Source organism: Haemaphysalis longicornis, unplaced genomic scaffold (genome assembly GCF_048455015.1).
Source record: "Haemaphysalis longicornis isolate Haplotype H1 unplaced genomic scaffold, Haemaphysalis longicornis Haplotype H1 scaffold_2, whole genome shotgun sequence".
NCBI classification, from domain to species: Eukaryota; Metazoa; Arthropoda; class Arachnida; order Ixodida; family Ixodidae; genus Haemaphysalis; species Haemaphysalis longicornis.
Genome location: NW_027526295.1, coordinates 265,984,209 through 266,004,970, shown reverse-complemented (window position 1 = coordinate 266,004,970; position 20,762 = coordinate 265,984,209). Strand labels below are relative to the sequence as shown.

At 47.9% G+C, this 20,762-nt stretch overlaps 1 protein-coding gene across 1 annotated transcript in view; it reads right to left on the bottom strand.

Moving 5' to 3' along the window:
• The window catches only part of LOC144170654 (protein Wnt-6-like), a 52,000-nt gene extending 44,899 nt beyond the window's left edge, over positions 1 to 7,101 (bottom strand). The window contains exons 1-2 of the mRNA XM_077700584.1: positions 6,589 to 7,101; positions 3,077 to 4,236 (exon numbers count right to left, since the gene is read on the bottom strand). Coding sequence (XP_077556710.1) covers positions 3,077 to 3,150 — 74 coding nt within the window. The 5' untranslated portion in view covers positions 3,151 to 4,236; positions 6,589 to 7,101. The remainder of the gene's footprint in view (positions 1 to 3,076; positions 4,237 to 6,588) is intronic.
• Positions 7,102 to 20,762: the final 13,661 nt, after the last annotated feature.

The following is a 20,762-nucleotide window of genomic DNA, read 5'->3' as shown; positions in this document are numbered from 1 at the left end:
TCTCAGTAGTGCACAGGAAATAGTTTCTGCATACGACGAAATGCTTAGCTTAGTAATCGCACTGCTTGTTGCTGATGCAGTAAAAAAAAAATAACATTCTTTTTACAATCCAAGAGAAACCCAGTGAGGCTTACGTGCTGTACTGAACGCGAATGCAGCGCATCTATTCACGTATAAGCTTATTTCTACCCTATGTACTTTTAAGAACTGCGTTTCATCGAAACGCTGAAATTCCTTTAATGTCCTATCAATTCGCGCCTCGTTTAAAGCATGCCAGCCCGGGCTTTGCAAGTGTCGGCAAAGAATAAGATGCGAGTGCAACTTTGTTTGTTCCAGCGTCGTTTACTCAAAACAAGTAAGCAAACCAGACAGAGAGGAAGGCGGCCTGACAAAAGCGTAACAACACGCGCAATTGCAAAACATCGAGGCAAAACAATATACGGATCAAAGGGGGAATCCACAAGGCCTCTGTCTACTGCCTTTTGCCTGGCTCTTTTCCTTCCCTCTTCGACTCGACCGGCAAAGAATGCGGCTCCCCCTTCTCCATTTGTTATTCTTTTCATCTCGGCAACAGCACTAACGACCCCCCCACCCCAAACACACACACGCAACACTCATCGGCATCGCAAAACAATTCCATATCCCCCAGACGCCTTCCTTATGCGTTTTGAGAGACGGCACGCTTTGAGGAAAGCTTGTTTCTGCTATTCCGGGAGAATGCGATACTGACACGCCGTACGTGCGTTTACGCATTTTCTTTGACTGAGGCTCAGGGGTCATAAACCCTCGCGTCGTTATACACAGAACGCTACTTCGCAGAAGCTTCACTGAAGAAAGGCAATTAAAAATGCCTCGCGATAGGTTTAAGGGCAGTGATTCGTTTTTCTCCGCTGGTGATGTTTCTGGAGATCGATGCGCAGCGGTCCAAATCGTTGTGGTGTTTTGCTATAGCTGCAAGAGCCGGGGAAACCTTGCCCAAATGACTTAAGATATGTTTGCAACCGGAAACATACGTCAGTTGTTTGTCATTTGGAAGGGAAACAAATTCAGCAAATGGCACAAACCACTAAGCATCGGGACGATATGTAACACGAACGCTTTTCAATACTTGGTAATCTACCGAGTACGTCCTCATCTGAGACTCAATCAAACCAACAAAATCAAATGGTGCTCGTATAAGAATCTTTAGCGTTGCGCCTTTGGCGAAGGGATGACAACAGGCATGAGAACAACTGTAAACTTTGTCTACCTTACAATTTTCACCGCTTTTCTTGCCATGTCACTGTGTAGCCGAGACCCTTTGCCATGTTCTATAGCAAGCAGAGCGCACTTTAAGTTATATTGTCCACTGCTCACTATACTGTACACCATATACTACGTACGTACTAAGTATGTTCTACGTATGTGCTAAGCATGTATACCATATACATCACGTGCAGTAAATTGTCCATTATGTACTATGTATGTACTAAGCATGTACTAGATACAGCATGTACACTAATTTGTGCCTTATGTACTATGTATGTACTAAGCATGTATACTAGACACAGCACGTACACTAAATTGTGCATTATGTACTATGTAAGTACTAAGCATGTACTAGACACAGCATGTACACTAAGTTGTTCATTTGTACCATGTATGTACTAAGGATGCACTAGATACAGCCTGTACACTACTAAATTGCGCATACGCAACGCGCTTGCAATGGCCCACGATGTAAAGTTTTTCGTTTGCAAACTCCAAAGGACCAAGTCAGTGCGACGGCACGGGCAAGCAAGCTTAGCAGCCAGAATTGCACGAGAAACAATAACAACAAAACTCACAAGCCGATACAGTTGTCCATCTTTTAGCGCTGAAAAACGCTGAACTACACCATCGGTACAACCTCTCCTATGCCACGTTCGCCACCAGGAGAACAGCGCCAACTGAGCGCGTATTACGAATCCGCGTGTATTAACCCCGAAGTCGTCCTGCACGTGGCACAATGGCCCCGGAGAATTCCTGCGCAGACGAGTTATTCGAAGGCAAAAGTGGAAGGAAGCAGAAGGAAACGCGACAGACGAAGATGCGGAGGCAGCGGGGGGCAAGAAGAGTGCAGGAACCGAGGGTATTCTCCTCGGAAAGAGCCTAAACGTGACGTTTACGGCCACGTCCGTCTCGGGGAGCAGTATTTCATTTCTCCCGTTACTCAGGAAGAAATCGCCTCTGTTTCAAAGGGATCGTTGCCACCGGAGAGCGCGTTCTTCGCGGTGCTTTGACCCTCCCGACTTTCGGCCAGGCGGGGTTAGCGCGCAATCTCCCTGCTCTCTCTCTCTCTCTCTCTATCTTTTGTTTTGGTTTTGCGCTAACCACGAGTGAAGAGACGTACCGGCGGCTGCGTGTGCAGGACGTATTGAGGTAACCGCTCTATCGGCTGGCCGACGGCGGCATTGTTTCCCGACGCGCCGCCGCCGACCACGCACATTGCTTTTAGAGCGCTGACCCTTCCGGGGCCGCAACGTGAATACCGCCAAGCAGTCGACAAAAGCTACACCCCCACCCACCCCTACCTTCTTCCAACTCATGGAACAAGACTTGAAGAGGACTGCATAAACATCATCTTTTGTCACGTCGCTAATGAAGCAATTATGTTTCGTCACGGTGTTTCCGCGCAAGATATCTCGCTTTGACAAGCGCCGTATTGCTTCCGCCGCAGTGGAAGTCTCGACGTTTACAGGTGCGATTTCTTCTTGCTTTTTTTAAAGACAGTCTGCTGCGTACGCTTTCTGCCGAGACACTTGGTTTCTCGGTGTCATTAACGATCCTCCCTCTCTCTCGCGCGCGCGCTCTTTTTGATAACTCAAAATCGAACGTCGCGGGGTGGCGAGTGTGCCCGGCGATCTTCTTCAGCACAAGCGCTCCAAAAAGGGGGAAACAAGAATGAAGAGCGCTTGCATATATCATACTGTACGAAAGCAGTGATGAGTGGGAGTTTTCGCCAACGTCCTTTTCGACACAGACATTCACACAGGGGCCCTAAAGAGCGTCGCAAAAGAGGAAGCAGCATCGGCGGCGGCGGCGGGAGCGTACTCACGTTGCCGTTCGCAGGAGCAAGGCTAGGAAGAGCACGGCCCAGGCAGCGGCGAACCAGCGGCCCGCGTAATCCATGGGTCTCTCGGCGGGGCTAACTGCACCGGCGGCGCTCCCCGCTCCGGCGTGCGGGCAGCGGCGGCATGGCTCTTTCGCGCCGCTCTGCGGGTCCCCCTCTCGCCGGCGACCAACAGGCCGATGGAGGGCGGAGTCGGACAGGCGCCTCCTCCTCGCAGCGCTCAAGCAGCAGCAGCCCTCCCGGCGGCGACGGCAGCGGCGGCGGAGGGCTACCCTCGCTTCGGCACCGACCACCGACACCGAGGGACAGCTACGCGACAACTGCTCCCAGGTGACGACCGACTCTCGGGACCACTCGCCGCCAAAGTCCTGGCGCGTCTCCGCTCGCCGCCGCAAATGATCCCCCGATGTCCGGTAGCCCCGAGATGAGATCCACTAACCTTCTTCGCAGGCCGCCGAGAAAAGTTCGTCCGGCTGGGAGGCTTGTTGCGGCAAGATGTGCCGGCGAGGGGAAGATCGCTCGGGGTGGCCTTGACCCGGGGGTCATAAGACGCCCGCAAGTCGCACTGTGAACAAGTCCGCCTTCAAGAAGTTTGCCTTGCCGGCTTCCTGATCCCGCTCGTCGTCACGTGGCGCGCACTTGGTGCAAGTTGCAGTTCATCTTCGATAGCGAACAGATATCTTTAATTGTGCGGTGGTTGGTGCACAGAGATGTTCGGCGCACGTCGGTTTTTGAGCGGTTCCGCGTAACGGAACTAAGTGTAACGTGGCAGGTAGGCTAAGAAAATGCTTGTCGTGTTTTTGTGGCTTTAAGAAAGTAGTGAAAAAACTAGTCGTATTTCTTATTAATTCGTTTGGTATAAATGCTTTTCAATGTTCACTGTTGTAGGAGTGAGCTCCCTTGTCGAGTGAGCGGTGTGCAAGGGGTGGTCCTAAATGCGTATGTCTGTATACTTGCAATCCTCGTTTCTTATACAATCATGCGAAATGTACGGGCCTGTGGTGACAGGGGCTGCAGCTGTCACATTGGCGTAAGTCCCGCGTTTGCGAAGCAGGTCTCAGTGTGTCTCTAAATGCGTCCGTATATTCCAGCACCTGTGATGTGGCTGCCCAAAACTGTCGAACATGTAGTACCGCCCGCCAGATCTGAAATAAAGAGAAAGCATAGGTTCACTCTGCTGTTTCATGAATATCGGCTCAACGCCACTCGAAAAAAAAAAAAAAAACGCAATCATGCCACTATTTTCAGCGATTTGCCCCTAAGTGTTTGTGCCCGCACATCTAACAAAACGCTCCGCCAGCGAAAAACGAAACTTTGCCACATGCAGTTTCCCGAGCTTCACGCCTGACTTGTTGAACTAGTATGCGGTCACTTCTACCTAAATATAGTCCTGCGAATGTGCCGCGCCTAGTGAAAGCTGTAAGCGTAAGCCACGGCAATTGCAAAGTTTCAAAGTTCAGTTGAACCCGTTACAACGAAGTAGTGTCGGGGGAGTAATTTATTTTGTTATATCCGATATTCGTTGTATCAGTAAAGTTAAAAATCGGCCCAAACCAATCGCCAATCCGGCTCCAGTAAAAATCCTTGATACATACACGCAATATTTTGACCTTCGAACCCACTATAAACAAGGTAGCCCATTTTTCAAGCTAAATGAACCAGAACATGAAACGCGAAATTACAACAGAACAAATTGCGAAGTTCATTTGACAAAGAGGCGTGCGTTATTTTTTTAAGAAGGATGTGATCTTCGTCTGGTGGCTATTCACAGCACTGAGTATGATGTTTTTCACAGTGTCCAAGAAGAAAAGGGTCTTTTCTACTTCTGCAGTTTCATTTTCAGACGCAGCGATACTTTTCAAGTAGCATCTCATCCGACTGGCCGAGATTTCTTTGTTATATCCGATATCGAGCGCAGCCCTCACGGTTTCGGTTTCGTTATAAAAGAATAAGTGTCACAGAAATGAAGCAAGACCAACCAAAGTTCACATCTATTTCGCTATAGCAAGTAATTCGCTATATCAATGTTCGTTACAATGAGGTTCAACTGTAGCAACAGAAAGAGTGAAATAACCTTTGGGTCTAAAAGGACCGTTGAGGCACCCGACAAATGTTAACCTAATCTAGTAACGTTGCACCGGGCCTCCAGGTCGCGACCGCGTGACGTAAGCGAAGCGTCGTCTACGCGGGTGTCTTCTTATAGATGCCTCTAAATACGGCTGCCATGAAGCGAAAGCCCCGCAACAGGTTCTCGCGCCGCTCCATTGGCGTTTTTGCCAGCCGCAACGCAGCTCGTCGCACAACGGATTGCGCCGTGTTTTGTGTCATCCGCAACGCGTCGGGGAGAGGTCCCATTGTTCTAATCTTATCGGGCGGCTCGCATTAGCGACGCCGCATCTCCACGGCGCTCTCATCGCGAAGTTCACTGTTATGCCTGCAGGGAGAACACCGAGCACGTGTTTCGCCTCTCTCTAGTTTTCGTTTAGAGGGCAGGCGCGCATCGTGAAAGGCGCAGTACAAGATGGGGCTACCTTCAAGGGGCTTGCAAGGGTGAACTTCTGCTCTAGTGTTTTCTTACTGCATGTAATTAACTGGTTTATGGCTCGTGCGCTAACACAAAATTCGCAGTTGCTATGCACTATCACGTGCATCGTGCGTAAACAGAAGAGGGCCTTTCAACTGGCAACAGTCATATACATTAAGGATAACATTTTAGTTGCCTTCTGCGGTTCAAATAGAGTTTAACCGGTTGATGACCTACTTTTAACACTTCGCTTTCTCTGTTTTTCCTTTTTCTTCTTTCTTTCTTTCTCTGCTTGTACCACATCTCCTATCACAATTGGGTAAAATGTCCTAAAACAAATAAATTCTGTTAAATCCAGGACAACCTGTCCTCTTTTGCGTGGCAGCTGAATGCTACGCGCGTGGTTTCATTGTTGTGAGTGGGGATATTGAAATTTATTTTTGTAAGTGTTAAAAAGATATTGAGGGGAATGCAGGCAGGAGCCACTTGGGCTTGGCTAAGTCTGCATCTTCCTTACGTGTCGAACGGGCAACGTAGGCCAGTGTTATGCAACGCATGCAAAATGTTTGCGCACCGACGTAAAATAGAAGTTGCTTTAGTTGTTATCAACTCTTGTTTAGTATCTCATTAGATCCCTCGTTGTTGCGGTAGAGGCCGCGTTACCTATAGGCAAACGAAGGTGGTATACCTTACTGCAGAATAAGGGAAGGCAACCTTTAGACGTCGATGACAAGATGACGCAACAGCCTCATAAAGAAGAACTGCAACCCGTATATTTCCGGTGACTTGAACTCCCGTTATCACCGCAGAAGAGTCTCGTATACCTTATGAGCTAATACGTCTGCTTATAAACGGAATACTCTAGCAGCCTCAATTTTTCTTCTAGCAGCAACAATGGCACAGCTTGCATGCATCATCGACATTTCAACATGCAATCAACATCAAGAAAACAGATCATCCTCTACAAGCTCACCGGCATTGCTTCAAGCGCTGATCTTTCTACGATGGTCGTCGACCTCGCTCACATGTTCGAAGATTCGTCGCGAATCAAAGGACGTCTTGTACGAAGCTCCTCCTGGAAGCGAGCTCCACATGGCGTCACAGATCCCGGCGGGGCCTCTTCGGCTGTTTCTGCATTAGTCGCGATCACTCCAGGTGATGTGGACGACGGCCAGTCGCTGACACGGCAGCGACCGAGTCGTCCGTCGCACGTGCTCGCACGGAGCGTTCGAAAGTGCACGCAGTTGCCGGAGGCGCTTCACGAAGGCACGTTCCCACGAGGGCACGCTGTTCAGCGTGTAAACGGCGCACACCGCGAAAATCCAAAAGTCGACCGGGGGCGTCTTCCGAAGACGAGTGTCGAGCGCCAAGAACCGGACTGCAGAGACAAAAGACGTCTCAAGAACGACACGCATGAGACACTAACAATACGAATAAAAGAGAAGAAAAGACTCTCCAAAGGGGCTCTCGATCGCTGGCGCTGACGCCAAGAATCAGCTTTTTTTTCCCCGAGCCGTTCTTGAAGACGGCGCTCGCGGGAGAATGCTATCATATCGTGCTTCGAGTGGGCGAACAAAAGAACGGTCCTCAGGGGGCTGCAGATAGAGTTGTCCCTTATCAAGGTAAACAGGTCGAAAGACACTGGCGCAGGTGAGGCACATATAGACAATGGAAGGTTCCAGTCATTGGGACGCTTAGTGGGGCTCGCTGTGGACGCGGATACACAACGTCCCTTCCTTGCGTGGACATGCCCGCTTCTTGGCCCCGATTCTCGACGGCGAACCTCTCGAAAACATGCGCGCGCGCGCGATATGGCCGCCAGCCCGCGTTCCATCGCATGCAAAGAAGGCGGAAGCTACTCCACTCCACGATTGGGGGTATATGGCTCTTTTTATAATGGCGATTTCTAACAGCCAAGAGCTTGTATCGGACGTTTTGACATCCGAGGACGAGGTACTAATAAGATGTTGACAAGTATGTGTCAGGGATTGTTCTGGATGCCTTCGTTATCTGTACCTGCACGCGCTTACGTGGACTGCCCAGCTATATCTGTAGGCCCTCGTGTGCACTACGCTTGGCGCAGATGGACGAGTTTCTTTTAAATACACTCAATCAATTTTCCCCTCGTTTTCCACCTGTCAATGTATACAATCTCGTATGATAACACCGCAGAATAATTCTGTGGATGAGGTTGCCTATTCCACGACAAATGCGTGCTATCGCGTCTAAAGCTATACGTTGAGACTGCTTATAGCAGCCCGGCCCACTTTCTTTTCTTTTCCTTTATCTCGAAACAAGACCCGAAATGGAAACTCTTCGTTGGATGCCAATTTGCCCCATCTAGAGTTTTACACAAGCTTTAAGTATACGCAAGGTGAAAAATGGCCGCAGAAAGTGTGCGGTTATGCAGCGTTGCTGTCGGTATCCGTTGAAATCGTGTGCCAAGCGCCCCTGAAAAGGCCAGCATGCACCCCTTCCGTGTTTCGATGCATCCCAAACGCCGTGCATGAGAACGGCGCTTCCCGAGGTACGCAGTAGGTGAATTCCTTTGCAAGCACGCAGAAGCACGCAACCTTGTGAGCACGAGGATTGAAGACCTTTTCTTTTACGTAAGTCCAAGTGTGGAGATTTTATACTGAACTTTCCCTCACCTCTTCCTCATAACCATTCTAGGTCTGTCATAGCGCCCTTTTAGTGCACAGCAATTTTGGCGGCCGTTTCTGTGGTTTGAAATCGGCGTCGGCGTCGTGACCGAGTGAACGAAGACAGAAAGAAAACGGCGGAGGAAAGCGTGGCTAAAGTGCGATGGGGAGGGCAGTATACGCTGAGCCCACACGAGACATGCTGGGCGGCGGCGACGCGCTGCGAGATGGCGCCATAGCAGCGCATGCCGTCGTGCGCTCGACGATGATGTGCGTTCACTTCTAAAGACGCAGTTCGCGCCACCGATGCAGAGGCGTACCATCGATGCCATCGAGGGGGCCCACGAGTGAGTGCTGCCTCAGCGGTGGAAGGGCTTCACGTCGTTCTCGTTGCGTGGCGCATCCGAACCCCGTCACATTTGCGCGGGAGGTTCAAACACGATTTACAACAACATGCTCGGCGGCGGCGACGCGCTGCGAGATAACGGCACAGCAGTGCGCGCCGCCGTGCGTTCGCTGATCACGCGATCACTTCCTGAGACGCAGCGGCTATACGCCGTGACCAAGAAGACTGCATGTTTCGCATTACGGAGTACAGAAATCGTCAGCCATTATTCCGCTTCCCTCACAAAGAGTAGCAGGCGAGAGCCTATATGACCAGGCCGACCTTTCTGTCTTCCTCCTTTTTCTTCACTGCTCTCTTGTGCGCTGTTATGACGTCCGGGAGCAATGAACCTGGAGCAATGAATCAGGAACGGCAAAAAACAGGCTGTTGCTGTACAGATGTGGAGGGTCAATGGGTGTAGCGAAAAGCATTCCAGGAAATATGTGCTATCGGCTCCTACGCAAATCTGACCAGGGGACCATTCGGATGCGCGTAGGAGCAGAGTGGCTTGAATACATACATATTCTTGAGAGGGTTTGGCCAAGAATGACTTAAAAGTATCCCGCACCACGCCCGAAAGGCCCGTTTGTTTAATGCCTGTCTTTTTTCCCCCTATAACAGGAAACGAACTAGAGTAGAAGATATCATAGTTCAAATTAGGAATAGGAAATGGACTTGGGCTGACTATGTAGTGCAACGGAACTACAAACGGTGGACCACCAGGGCAACAAGGTGGCCCCCGAGGCGCGGGTCTAGGAGGAGAATACCGTTAACTCGATGGAGGGACGAAGTAAGAAAATTCAGAGGCAAAGAATGGACTAGGGCCGCGCAGGACAGGAGTGGTTGGAGGTCAGTGGGAGGGGGCCTCGTCCTGCAGTGGACTTAAATATTGTGACGATGATGATGATCTTTTTCTTGTTGGCCTGCTGGGTGAGAAGGTTCATTCTTAGCGTTTTATTTATTCCGTGAGTTATCAGGAAGAAAGGTCAACTGCCGACAAGATGATTTTCGCTTGAGCTTTGAACGCAATGTAATCGCCTCAAATCTTTCAAAATTTATAAAAAAATAACGATTAGCAGCTTGAGTAATAATTGAGGCAAAATTCAGTTGACACGTGACATTCTGGAAGCAAGTTGCCGAGCATGATCCGTAATTTTCACCTTTTCAACAAACCGGCTACGAAACTCTGGACTTCGTAATTTTTTTGACAGCTAAAATATTTGGACCTTCGACCGTCGTTGGCCGTAAAAAGGGCCACCGACAACATGCTGTTCCCTGGCCAAGCCTTTGCTAAATAAAACCAAGCCACTTTGTAGCGGCCTACGAGAAGAGTAAATGAGAAATATTGTAGGGTACACCAAAAATGTATAGTTTGGAGAGAGTAAGTAACAAAAAATATCACGAGAAAATATTACACACGTTGAGAACGCAGATTTTAAGAGCGTTAGTTTTATTATTTTTCAAATTACGTCATGTAGAATAGGAATGCCAGGGTGAAAGCCAAGCATTCACGCCTACAGGTGAGTGCGCTGATCTGGGACCTCGGTTATATTCTTAACCCCTCTGAATCTCTAAGGTTTCCCTTGAAATCGAAGTTGAGAGGTTGCGACATTTATTTGTGGTTGAAGCCCACCTTATGAGATCGAAACCCCTTTCCGGTAACACGCCCATGCCTTCAACTTCCCATTTTACAACGTTCCCAAACTCGTTTATCGTTCTTCTTTATTTTTTTTCTCATCGCACTGACTGCACGCTACACTGTATCAGGAACGTTGGAAGCTTTGTAAGATGAGGGGTGTGGGGCGATTTAGCAGGAAAGAAGGCTTCGATATGGGGGTGTTCGCACGGAGGGAGGGGGCATTACAGTATGCTGGTTCCCGGGACTTGATACATGCATATCTCTGCAGAACAAAACGGTTTCATCATTGATACGCTGTTCGAGGACCAGCTATTCTACGCGTTATCTTTCTGTAATTTGCATACTGCGTGCAATGGGCGTGCAAGTTCGACGTGCAGGCCCCCCTTGAGAAAGCTTATCACCCGCGCGGGCGCACGTGAGCACGTAACCTCCGACAGTGTTGTTGGCGACAACCTTCGCAGGAACGGAAGGTTACAGACCCGTTGACGACGGGTAGGGCAAAGGCGCCAAATGGTTGTCAGTTTGAAGGACTCTGGTGAAGTCAACGTCTTCTTTTCCGCCTCACAGCCTGAAACACTGGGTGCAGCGTGGGATGATTCACGGAGATCGGCGACTCCCCTGCCATTGTGTATTGAATCTGCACCTCGCTTCACTCCATTTTAGCTACAAACTTTGCTTGTATCCAGGCGCCAACCGACAGCAGTTTTCTACACGTCTTTGGTAACTGTAGCCCGCCGCATCACCCACGAGAATCGCTTCAGGAGTTTCGCAGCATCTAAGTTCCGAGCCGAGGGGTGAATTCAAACCTTAATATCTTCTTTGAGTGAATACGGGGGCACTTATTCGAGCAATAAAATGCCGACAGGGCGCGTCTCACAAGAGGTACGCATAATCAAATACGCCGTTTGTGAAGCGTGCCGCCATCAGTCACGGAGTGACACACCGTGGGCTTTGTCGGATGCCTGTTTGCCACTGGTTTCTATTCTCACTTTCTCTCCGCAGTAACCTGTCACCCACGGCGCACATCTACAGGCGTCACCGGGGGCTATCCACAGCGTGCCCCATCCGTGCGCGTTTATTATTTCTCGTCCACTGACGAGTTGCTTGGAACGCGCCGTGATTTACTGCACGTGCTGCATGCGCGCTGACGCACGCACCCGTCCCGCTCCACGGCACACGTGAAGCCCTGCAGCGGCGGTCAGCTCTCACCAGCGGCGTCCATTACTCGAGAAAAAATGAGGAGACCCACGAGCGTTATTCCATACAGTGTCGCCGCCGTCGCGTCGTGCCGAGCAAGTGCAGGTTCGCTTGCCCACCGTCGGGCCCGCGGCTTTCGTCTGCGCGGAACGACCAGGCAGGAGAGCTGCGTCCCTTAAACACGACGATGACTGAGGCAAATAAACGCACACAGAAAGGCGACGGTGACCTCATGAGGCCCTGTTTACATCTTTATCTCTGTGCAGGCAACGTTTATTCGTCAATACACCTATACAAATGACCCGAGACACGCGGTCGCGCAAAAGAAAGCCTGATTCAAGTGAAATTGCCTGTAGGGTTTCACGGGCCGACGCAACGCAGGCGATGAGGCGCGCCGTAGTGGAGGGCTCCGGATTAATTTTGACCACCTGGGGATCTTTAACGTGCACCGAAATCTCGTACACACGGGTGTTTTTGCTTTTCGCCTCAATCAGAAAATCGGCCGCCACGGCCGGGAATCGAACCCGCGACCTCGTGCTTAGCAGCACAATGCCTTAGCCACTGAGCCACCACGGTGGGTATTCGAGCGAAATCGCTCGGTGAACAGTGACATGGAGACGTTACCTTATGTGACAGTGCTTGATCCGTTTAATGCGAAAGCATTTGATGACTTGTTGGGTCCGTAACCCTGCGCCCCTATCGCGCATATGGCAAACAAAACAGCCGACGGGCAAAGAGCGCAAAAAAATTAAGTAATCGGGTTGAAAAAAAAATTCAGTAAATTTAGGTCCAGATGGGAATCGAACCCAGGGCTTCCGGAATGCGGGATGAGCACGCATCCTCAAGACGGCTGCCGTTCAATTAAGGTAGACCTAGTAAATACTTGTGGCCTTCGACTTAACAACGTATGAAAGAGACTCGTATACTGAGGCCTGCAGGAGTAATTTGAGCATGCTGGTTAGAGATGTAGCGATTAAGCGAGTTGCAAAGTACCTTTTCGCATATTGTCTGTCCTCTTTACTTGGCGATGCCAACGCGGGTACGGGCGGCCCTAACATTAGGCTTAACTTCACGCTTTGAGTCCAAACGTCGTCAACTGGTGTCCCAAGCTCTTGCTTAACACGTACAATACGGCACAACAGTACGCCTACTTAACTTCAGCACTACGTATAGGCTCAAGAATTAGGTCGAAAAGCCAAAGCACTAAGTCATAGTAACGGAAAGTATATCAAAAAGCCAAAAAAGATTAGGAGATCAAAACGGGGTTTCAGTACGCGCCGCGCCAAGCTTCGCACTCACGCCTCAGTCTCGCCCAGCGGCGCTGCGGTCCCCGCGGACCCAGAGCGCTATGTCGGCGCCCACAATACCGGCCCATTCTTTAGGCAATTCGACAGTGATTCCCCAACATCACAAGAGGTGCTTAGGTGTCCCTGTAGTTAAAGACGATAGTCTTTCTTGGGCTACTTAAACCCAGAAATTTTGGTCTGTCTGTCCGTCTGTCTGTCTGTGACTCGATTCAGCCACCCGGCCAAAGTAAAGTTGATAATGCGCAATAGTCTTATATACTCACAGCCACATGTAAACGTCTTAGCCCGGTTTATATGTTCATACTTGTCAACTTTGTTGAACAAGAACAAGACATTACGCAAATATAAGACTTGGAGACGCTGCTGCATAGACTTCGTCTTAATGCAGCACTAACAAATTCCTATCTACATCGGATCGGCCAGACATCAAGCCCATATTGCGACAATTGTGGTTCATTCGAAACTGTTGAACACATATTACTGGAATGCTCTGCCTATGCCGGCTCAAGGTGCCGTTTACAACATACAATTGATTGCCTCCACCCTGGACCATTGACATTAAGATTGGTACTTGGACCATGGCCCCCTCCCTCCGCTCAGCGCAAAATCTTGTCCGCGCTATTCGAATTCCTCCAGGACATTGGTGTGTCCCGAAATTGTAGTCGTTCCTCCATCTCAAGAGCCTTTGAACTCAATACCCTGAAGAAGGATCATATTTTATTTTTTTTTCACTACTACTACTCTCCTTTTCTTCACTACACCTACTACCTTTTTGCCTCTCCTCCTTTCCCCGCAGAGTAGCATGCCGGCGAACTGATGTTGGCAAACCTCTCTGCACTTTCCTCTTTAATAAAGAGTTTCTCTCTCTCTCAAGGGGTATTTACAGTGTTCCTTATATTAAAAAATTCATCGATGCTTGGTTTTTCGATAGCAAATGATATTCTACATCTACTGCAGAAAACCGCCGTCTCCTGGCGGCATATGAAAAATCACGCGGCAACAGCAACGAAAGGTTCCACTAGCTAGGTTCCACGTTCTGCTTGGAACGCACGTGGAGCACGGCCACGCGGCTCTATAAAGCTTCTAGTCAGCCGCCTCCATTCACGCGCGTCTCCGCCGTTCTGCAGCGCTGGTATCAGGAACCCGGCCTGTAGCAGTGGAGCGCGGTAAATTCAAATCGCCTTGCGCAAACCTTTAGTGTGTTTACCTTGTAATGAGCGCGACGGTACAGGAACAGCATGAGAGGTGAGCGGGAAAGCAAAGGGGGGCATTTCCTTGGCAAATGTCTGCAAAGACTATCGTCTTTTGACGACATTTGCAACGAAAGGAGCAGATACGCGGCCATTTTTTTTTTTTTGGGGGGGGGGGGGCTAGGTAAGCGGGAAAATTTTGGTCTGTCTGCCTGTCAGTCTGTTTGCTCGCCAGTGGGCGGCTGATTCACTTTCAATTGATGGATAACGGGGAGTGGTGAGTTGTGAGTGTGACCAATACTCCATGGGTCCCCGGCCGTTCACGCAACCTAGGGAATTTGAACCTTCACAATTAGGACAGGAAGAAAGAGGAGTTAAAAAAAAAGAACGAAGAAGAAAAAAAGTCTCACAAAGAAATCATTCAAAATAAAATAAAAAAAAGCTTCGGTACGCCATGTGCGTAGTATAGCTGGACTTCAGGTTATTTCGCGCCTTTTGTTTTTATTGAGGGAAACTGTAAAATAGCTGATCGTTGGGGTGACACTAGACAACCAAAACAATTAGAAATAATTAGCTCCAGTCGTTATTTTGTGGCGGGTAGGTTTAGTGGCCCCGTCCATCTAGCTACATGCCCCCCCACCCCCCGATTTGGAAAACATTGTGGGGCAGGGGGCACTCGGCACCACTACCCCGCGTACGCCAGTGGCGCCACATAATCAGCTGCTTCGGTGGTCAAAGCGAATTTGTTTACTGACCTTCGCAACACAAAGCCGACTTCTCGTGCTTCACAAAGACGCCGCTGAGCTTCGGCTTATTTCTTGTGCGTAATGTTAGAGTCATCTTAGCGGCTAATCATCTTATAATTTGTTTCCGGATAGTTCCGGTAAAACAACAGTTACAGCCGTTTTCTGTAGCCACACTCCCTCCATAAATGGCTATGTATTGACAGTAGTCAGTAATTCTGTAACATTTACTAGTTCACTTTGAATTAACTAATTATTACAAATAAATGAAGCTCGGCGTAATGGTAGAGTCGTCTTAGCGGCTAATTGCAACATAATTTGTTCTCGGGATACTTTAGATAACACGAGTTAGAAACGTTTTCTGTAATCACACTCCCTCCGTAGACGGCCATGCTTCACTGCACAACAGGAAATGTGGGAAAGCCAGCTCACAAAAACCAAGCTTACGCCGAATTTGGCACAGTTGGCTTCACCTTTGAACACAAGTGCTTTGCTGGGAAGACATTTTTAGGGGCAATTTAAGCCGTTTAATATCAAAGTATGAATTCCCTTATTAAGACGCTTAGTTATTTTTTATGAATACTCTCAATACTGGAAAGGGTGTTTTGCGGGGCAGAGAAACCTGCTTTGGAGAAAGAGAGAGAGAGAGAACAAACTTTATTTAGCGACTGAAGTCCGAGCCGCGGGGAGAGCGTGACATATCAGGAGTGACTGCCGTCAAGCGTTATTCCTGGATGAATGGAATCCTATTTCATACTTTTTATGCTAGTTTATTTTTATACGCGCCTTCGAAATGGTAAAAACGATGCAGATACCACCTTCTTAGTTTTTCTTGTTGGTATAGTTAAGAAAAAAAAGAATAAAACATGCGGATTTTCTGTGCCGTTTGTACTGCGGGATCATTTATTAAATACACCCAACAGTTCTGGCCTGGCCTTTTGCCTGTCTGGCAGCAAAAAAAAAAAAAAAAAGAAGAAGAAGAACAACAACAAAAAAACGCGCAGGTATCCTGTTAAGGGTTCCTCACTGCAAACAGAGTGTTGCTGTGGTGCAGCATGTTATCGCAAGAGCCATCGGTTTTGGTCTGGCTTTCCGTCTATCTGGACTCGAAATAGTGCCGTAGGACGTCTCTTGAATGAGTCCTAAAAGTATGCAGGTCTTTACGTGACAGTGGACGTTTTTTTCCCTGTGTCCGTCGTTATGAGCATACTGTGCGCAACTTCCCTTTAAAGATGCAGGTAGAGTGACAGCGGGATCGCTGACGTCAGGTTCGCGGTACTCTAAGTCTGTAATGACGCCAACCCGGATGACCGCGCCTTGAAACAATGCTCCCTATCGCGGATCGGTAACGAACGTGGCGACGGGCGCGTACGAATAAATTATCGCTGGCGTCAGATTCTAGTTTGTTCCTCTGCCTCCTTTCCACCATATACAAATTCGTTCTCCAAGCCCAACGTCTCAACAGCATAACGAATGGGACCTCTCAACAAATTTCCTCTTACGAAAGAAGAGATCCGATCAAGGAAGCGTCGTCTTGCCGCAGCTAAACGAACCGCTATATTCAGGCCGAAGAGAATACGCTACACAACCACGCTTAAACTGCTTTGAAGCAGTCCCTAAAAAAAAAAAAATAGGAGAGGCATAAAGCAGTGTCTCCCTTCATTAGGAAAAATCTGAAACATGGCGTCAAAAAAGTGTCAAAAGATAGCGAGAAAAGATAACCCGCAACGGTCTCGCATTTCTTTTATAATTGTCCTAGAAGATTTTTGCCATTTTTTTGTTTCAACCATTACGAAGAGCCTTGCTGTAAGTTTGGCTGCGCCCGGTCAAGACTTTTGCAAAATTGAGCCAGATTGTAAACGACCTGACCCCTCCGGGTGACTACTTTTTCGAACGTATACTGATAATCATGCACGCGGTATTTTCCCCGTATTAGGGCTAGTAGTTGAAGCGCAATGCAGACAAGGATTGAGAGCAGTTTTCTATCTCCAGCCTTTCGTATGCTGCGTAAATTAGGAGTGTACAAAGCTGTCCTTGTTTGCTTTACGCTTACACTAAAAGGCCACTTCGCCAACGTGAAAATCAAAGTTCCACAGTGGCGTAGAGTGTAAGATGCACTACTGGACTACCATTGCATCGCTCCAGTAGAACTAAATTGCAGTTGGGTCAGTAGCAGAAAAATATAACATTTAGGCAAACAGATAATAGGCTTTTCTTTAAAAATTGAAAAGTCGAAACAATGTGGCCGGAAAAAGGACTACGAAAGTGATAAATCCACAAAAAAGACGTGGGGACGACCACCATCTTCTCCGTTTCTCACTTTATGAACTGCAAAACCGCTAAGCCTGCAGTGCGTGCCATCACCATTTGTGGTCATGTCCTAAACAAAGTAGCCCCTCTCGCTTCCAGTTCGCTTCTCGAGTGGAGCCAACGTGCGAGTAGGAAATGCACTCAGTGATGCGCATAAGCTGAAAAGTCCATGACAAGGGTTCTAGAAGCGAAAGGGCACAGGCCTCATATTGCTGAAGCCAATCATGGACTATAATGGATTCACAGCGAGTCCGGGCCACTTCTGATATAATGTGACGTCTCTTTGGTATCCTAATTCCCGCTTTTACATGCCCGCATCACAGAACGACTTTGTGTTCGTTTTTTCCAGCACTGATATTTTTTCTTTTTTTTTGCTTATTTTATTCCCCCACTGTCACATTGTAGATCCTAAGCCTTGTTTGTTTGAGTGGGTCAGTGATCAAGACAAAATATTGCACCATGCCTTTAAAAACTTGGAAATGTTAGGGATGCATTCATTGGTGCATTTATTGCATTTATTGGGCCTGAGCTCATATTCAAGCATGGGCTACGTCGAATCGCGAGATTTTGTGCGTGCACAGTTCGTTTTGAATCGCGTCATTGTACAAGCGATAGTTCTGGGGTCAGCTGTAACAGGGGACAAACCAATGATGTTCCGTACCGGGGAGAAAATTCCCATTTCTAGGTTCAGAAATTTCCTATTTTTAGCAGTTGTTCCCCGCAACTTTCTCAAGAATTCCCTGCAAATTTCCCTGTATTCTCTTTTTTGCAGCTCAGATTTTTACGAGGTTTCCAGTTCAGTTTTGGACATTGGCCGCCAGCGTCACCTATGTCTACTTTACGTAGCCTTTAGGACGCAGGCGCCGTTCACGAAATTAGAGCTTCAGCGTGAGCTAAATTCCACTACATCTGCCGCTCAGCAGCATGTATTTCACATTTTGTACCAACAGCATGCTTACTTTGTACGCTAAAGCTTTAAAGGCACGGGCAACCTATTTGTGTGGAGGGCATGTCCTCCAGCTAATATGAAAGCCAGCGTTATATGGAGAGGTAACTGCAAGGAATTTCCGAGTAAACAGGCGGAAATAATTTCAATTTGGCACTAAACTTCCTGAAGTTTGAAAGGTGGCGCCACGTACTGTCACAACGTGACACTACAGTACCTGGCCAAACAACTTCGTCGGTTTCAATACGTGCTTCAGAAACCGCGTAAATATATAGGAAAGACTGCACATTATTGCTATTTTAGCCGGAGATATGGTTTCAAATACCCCTTTAATCTCCTGTGCAGTTTTCAGGTGTAGGAACAAATGATTCCGGAACAAATGGTGCAGTTTATAATTTCCTTATTTCTTCATTTTTTTGTTTTCTTTGTTTTTCAGATTCCGTTAAACCGGTTATCTCAATTTACGCTATTATATCGATTAAACGCGGTATTTCTGCCAACCATGCATTTTTGTGCTAGTGCAGGGGATTACACGATTGGCCCGTTTGGGGTATCTTTTTATTCGTATTTCCGCCGTTTTTCTCCGGCCTTTTTTATTTTTTCCTTCGCGTTTTTATACGTTGAAGACGAATAGTTATTTATTACTTCTCTCTCTCTCTCTCTCTTCAGTTATTCGATTTTTGTAATGTTTTCATTTTTTTTGTTTTCGACTTTTTGGTTTATCAAAACATCGTTATTTCAATTATCTGCCTTGTCACTATATAACCAATGAATGCGCTACGTGCAAACGCAGGGGAAGAATAAGCCACGTGGGAAACATGCGGCTCCATCCATAATTTACAGAATACGTAGAGGCATGCCTCAGAAAGAAGCCGCATTAGTATCTTGTGAGCAAGCACTTCGCGGGTGCGTGCTTAGTGAGTTCCCTGTACCTTCCCTCCCCCTCGTAAGTTTTCTCAGTCACCGCAACTATTTCCAGGAACGGCCAGACAACGTTCCCTTCCCGTTTAAGAAGATAGTTTCTGAGTCCGGCTGTGTTCCAGGAATCCGCACCTGTAGCGGACGCCGCTAGTAAGCGAGATTGGTGACAGGCACAGTCTCCAGACATGCAGACGTCTGATCGCGAGCATTGGCTGAGCCACTGGTCAAGCCAGGCTGTCGCGACAGTCAGCACCATGGCCAATTTCTTCTAAAGAGGGCAATGAGGGCCATCTCAAGCAAAGAAATTTGTTACCGAAGCGAGTGCACTTAGAACCACTGAATCAGAATATTATGGCAGCCCGTTATTGTATTCGCTTCAAACACCGGCCGAGGGCAGCCCAGTACACGCTGATTTTGGTTGAAGTGTCTGCCACTGGTCTGCCACTGGTTTGCCTGGCATTCGGAATAACAAAAAAAGGCGTGCAAAGGAAGCACGCGAGGACGTACATGTGCGACAAAAATAACTGTATATCGCATTTCACTGAAGTAAATTCAGCCTTAGCAAATATATTATATATCAACAGATGCAAAATATATTGTGCTCAAATACGAACATATAAACATAAACACATTGACCCCCTTCGTTTCCTCATACAGGCGCTCATGCATAGGAGCAGTAGTGGTGGGACCATTTCTTCCTAGTTTGAAGTTGGAACCATTTGTTCCGGGACCATTAGTTCCGGGACCATTTATTCCGGGACCATTTATTGCGCGAGCGGCAGTTTCCGCACGGCTCACTGTAATGGTTGCCAGCATTCCTTTTGGCAGGGCATGTACGGCGGGTAGATTTAAAATTCCGACTTTAAAAGTTCTAGTGTGCTGTCAGCAAAACAATCACGGATTAAAGTGCCTTAAATGATGCCCTTTCATTTGGAATAGAGAAAATGTACTAAAAAAATCGGTTTCTGTCCCTTTTTAAGTTAAAACTACCGTGTGCTTTACCAGCTCTTTCTCATGAAGTATTCTTTCCTCTATGTTCCCTCCTGTTTTATGGACTGGACTGGATTGGAAGCAGTCTTGAATGTTTGTGGCTCGCGCAAACACGGCTGCATATATTTGAGCATTCACCTGACGAAGTGTAGAGGGAACTTTAGAAATAAAAAAACAAGAATGTAATAAATGATGCGAGGTGCGGTTTATTGACATTATTTTTCTTTTTACTCCATGAATCCCAAACTTCCCTGCATCTATTAAAGATTCCATTTTTCCGTTTTGGCCAAAATTACAACAGAAAATTCCCCGATAAAGGGAAAATTCTCCGTATGGAACATCACTTGGACAAACTGTTCGGTGTTACGGAGGGGAGTTCCCGGAAAGTTTATACATATTGTTAGAATCTCACGAACTTATTTCCTAACCTTAAGTTTTAGAGGTGCGGATAAGTAACATCAAAAATATCCAGTAGCAAAATTTCCTAACTTAATATCTTAACAGCGAAGCTGTTGAGCAAATCGTTTGAGTATAATGTGCGCGCAGTTAAAAATACCAAGAAACTGCCGAGCGCCCGTACACGCGTGCCTCGAGCGCACGTTTGTCAAGCTAGGCATATTGGCCAATATTGAACAAAAAACAAAACAATCTCCCGCGTTCGCCGCGTGCCTCGAGCGCGCGTTTGTCAGGCCAAGCATACCCACTGAGGGAGATTGGCCAAAACTGGCCCCAAAAAGAAACAAAAAAAAACCTCCAGCGTTCGCCGTATCGGGGCAACATTTGCTGGGAACGAGAAAAACACGGCATAGCGTACGCCCTTTCGTCCGTTCGTCGTCGTGTCGTCGTGCGCATGCGCTCTGTACCGTAGACGAGCCGT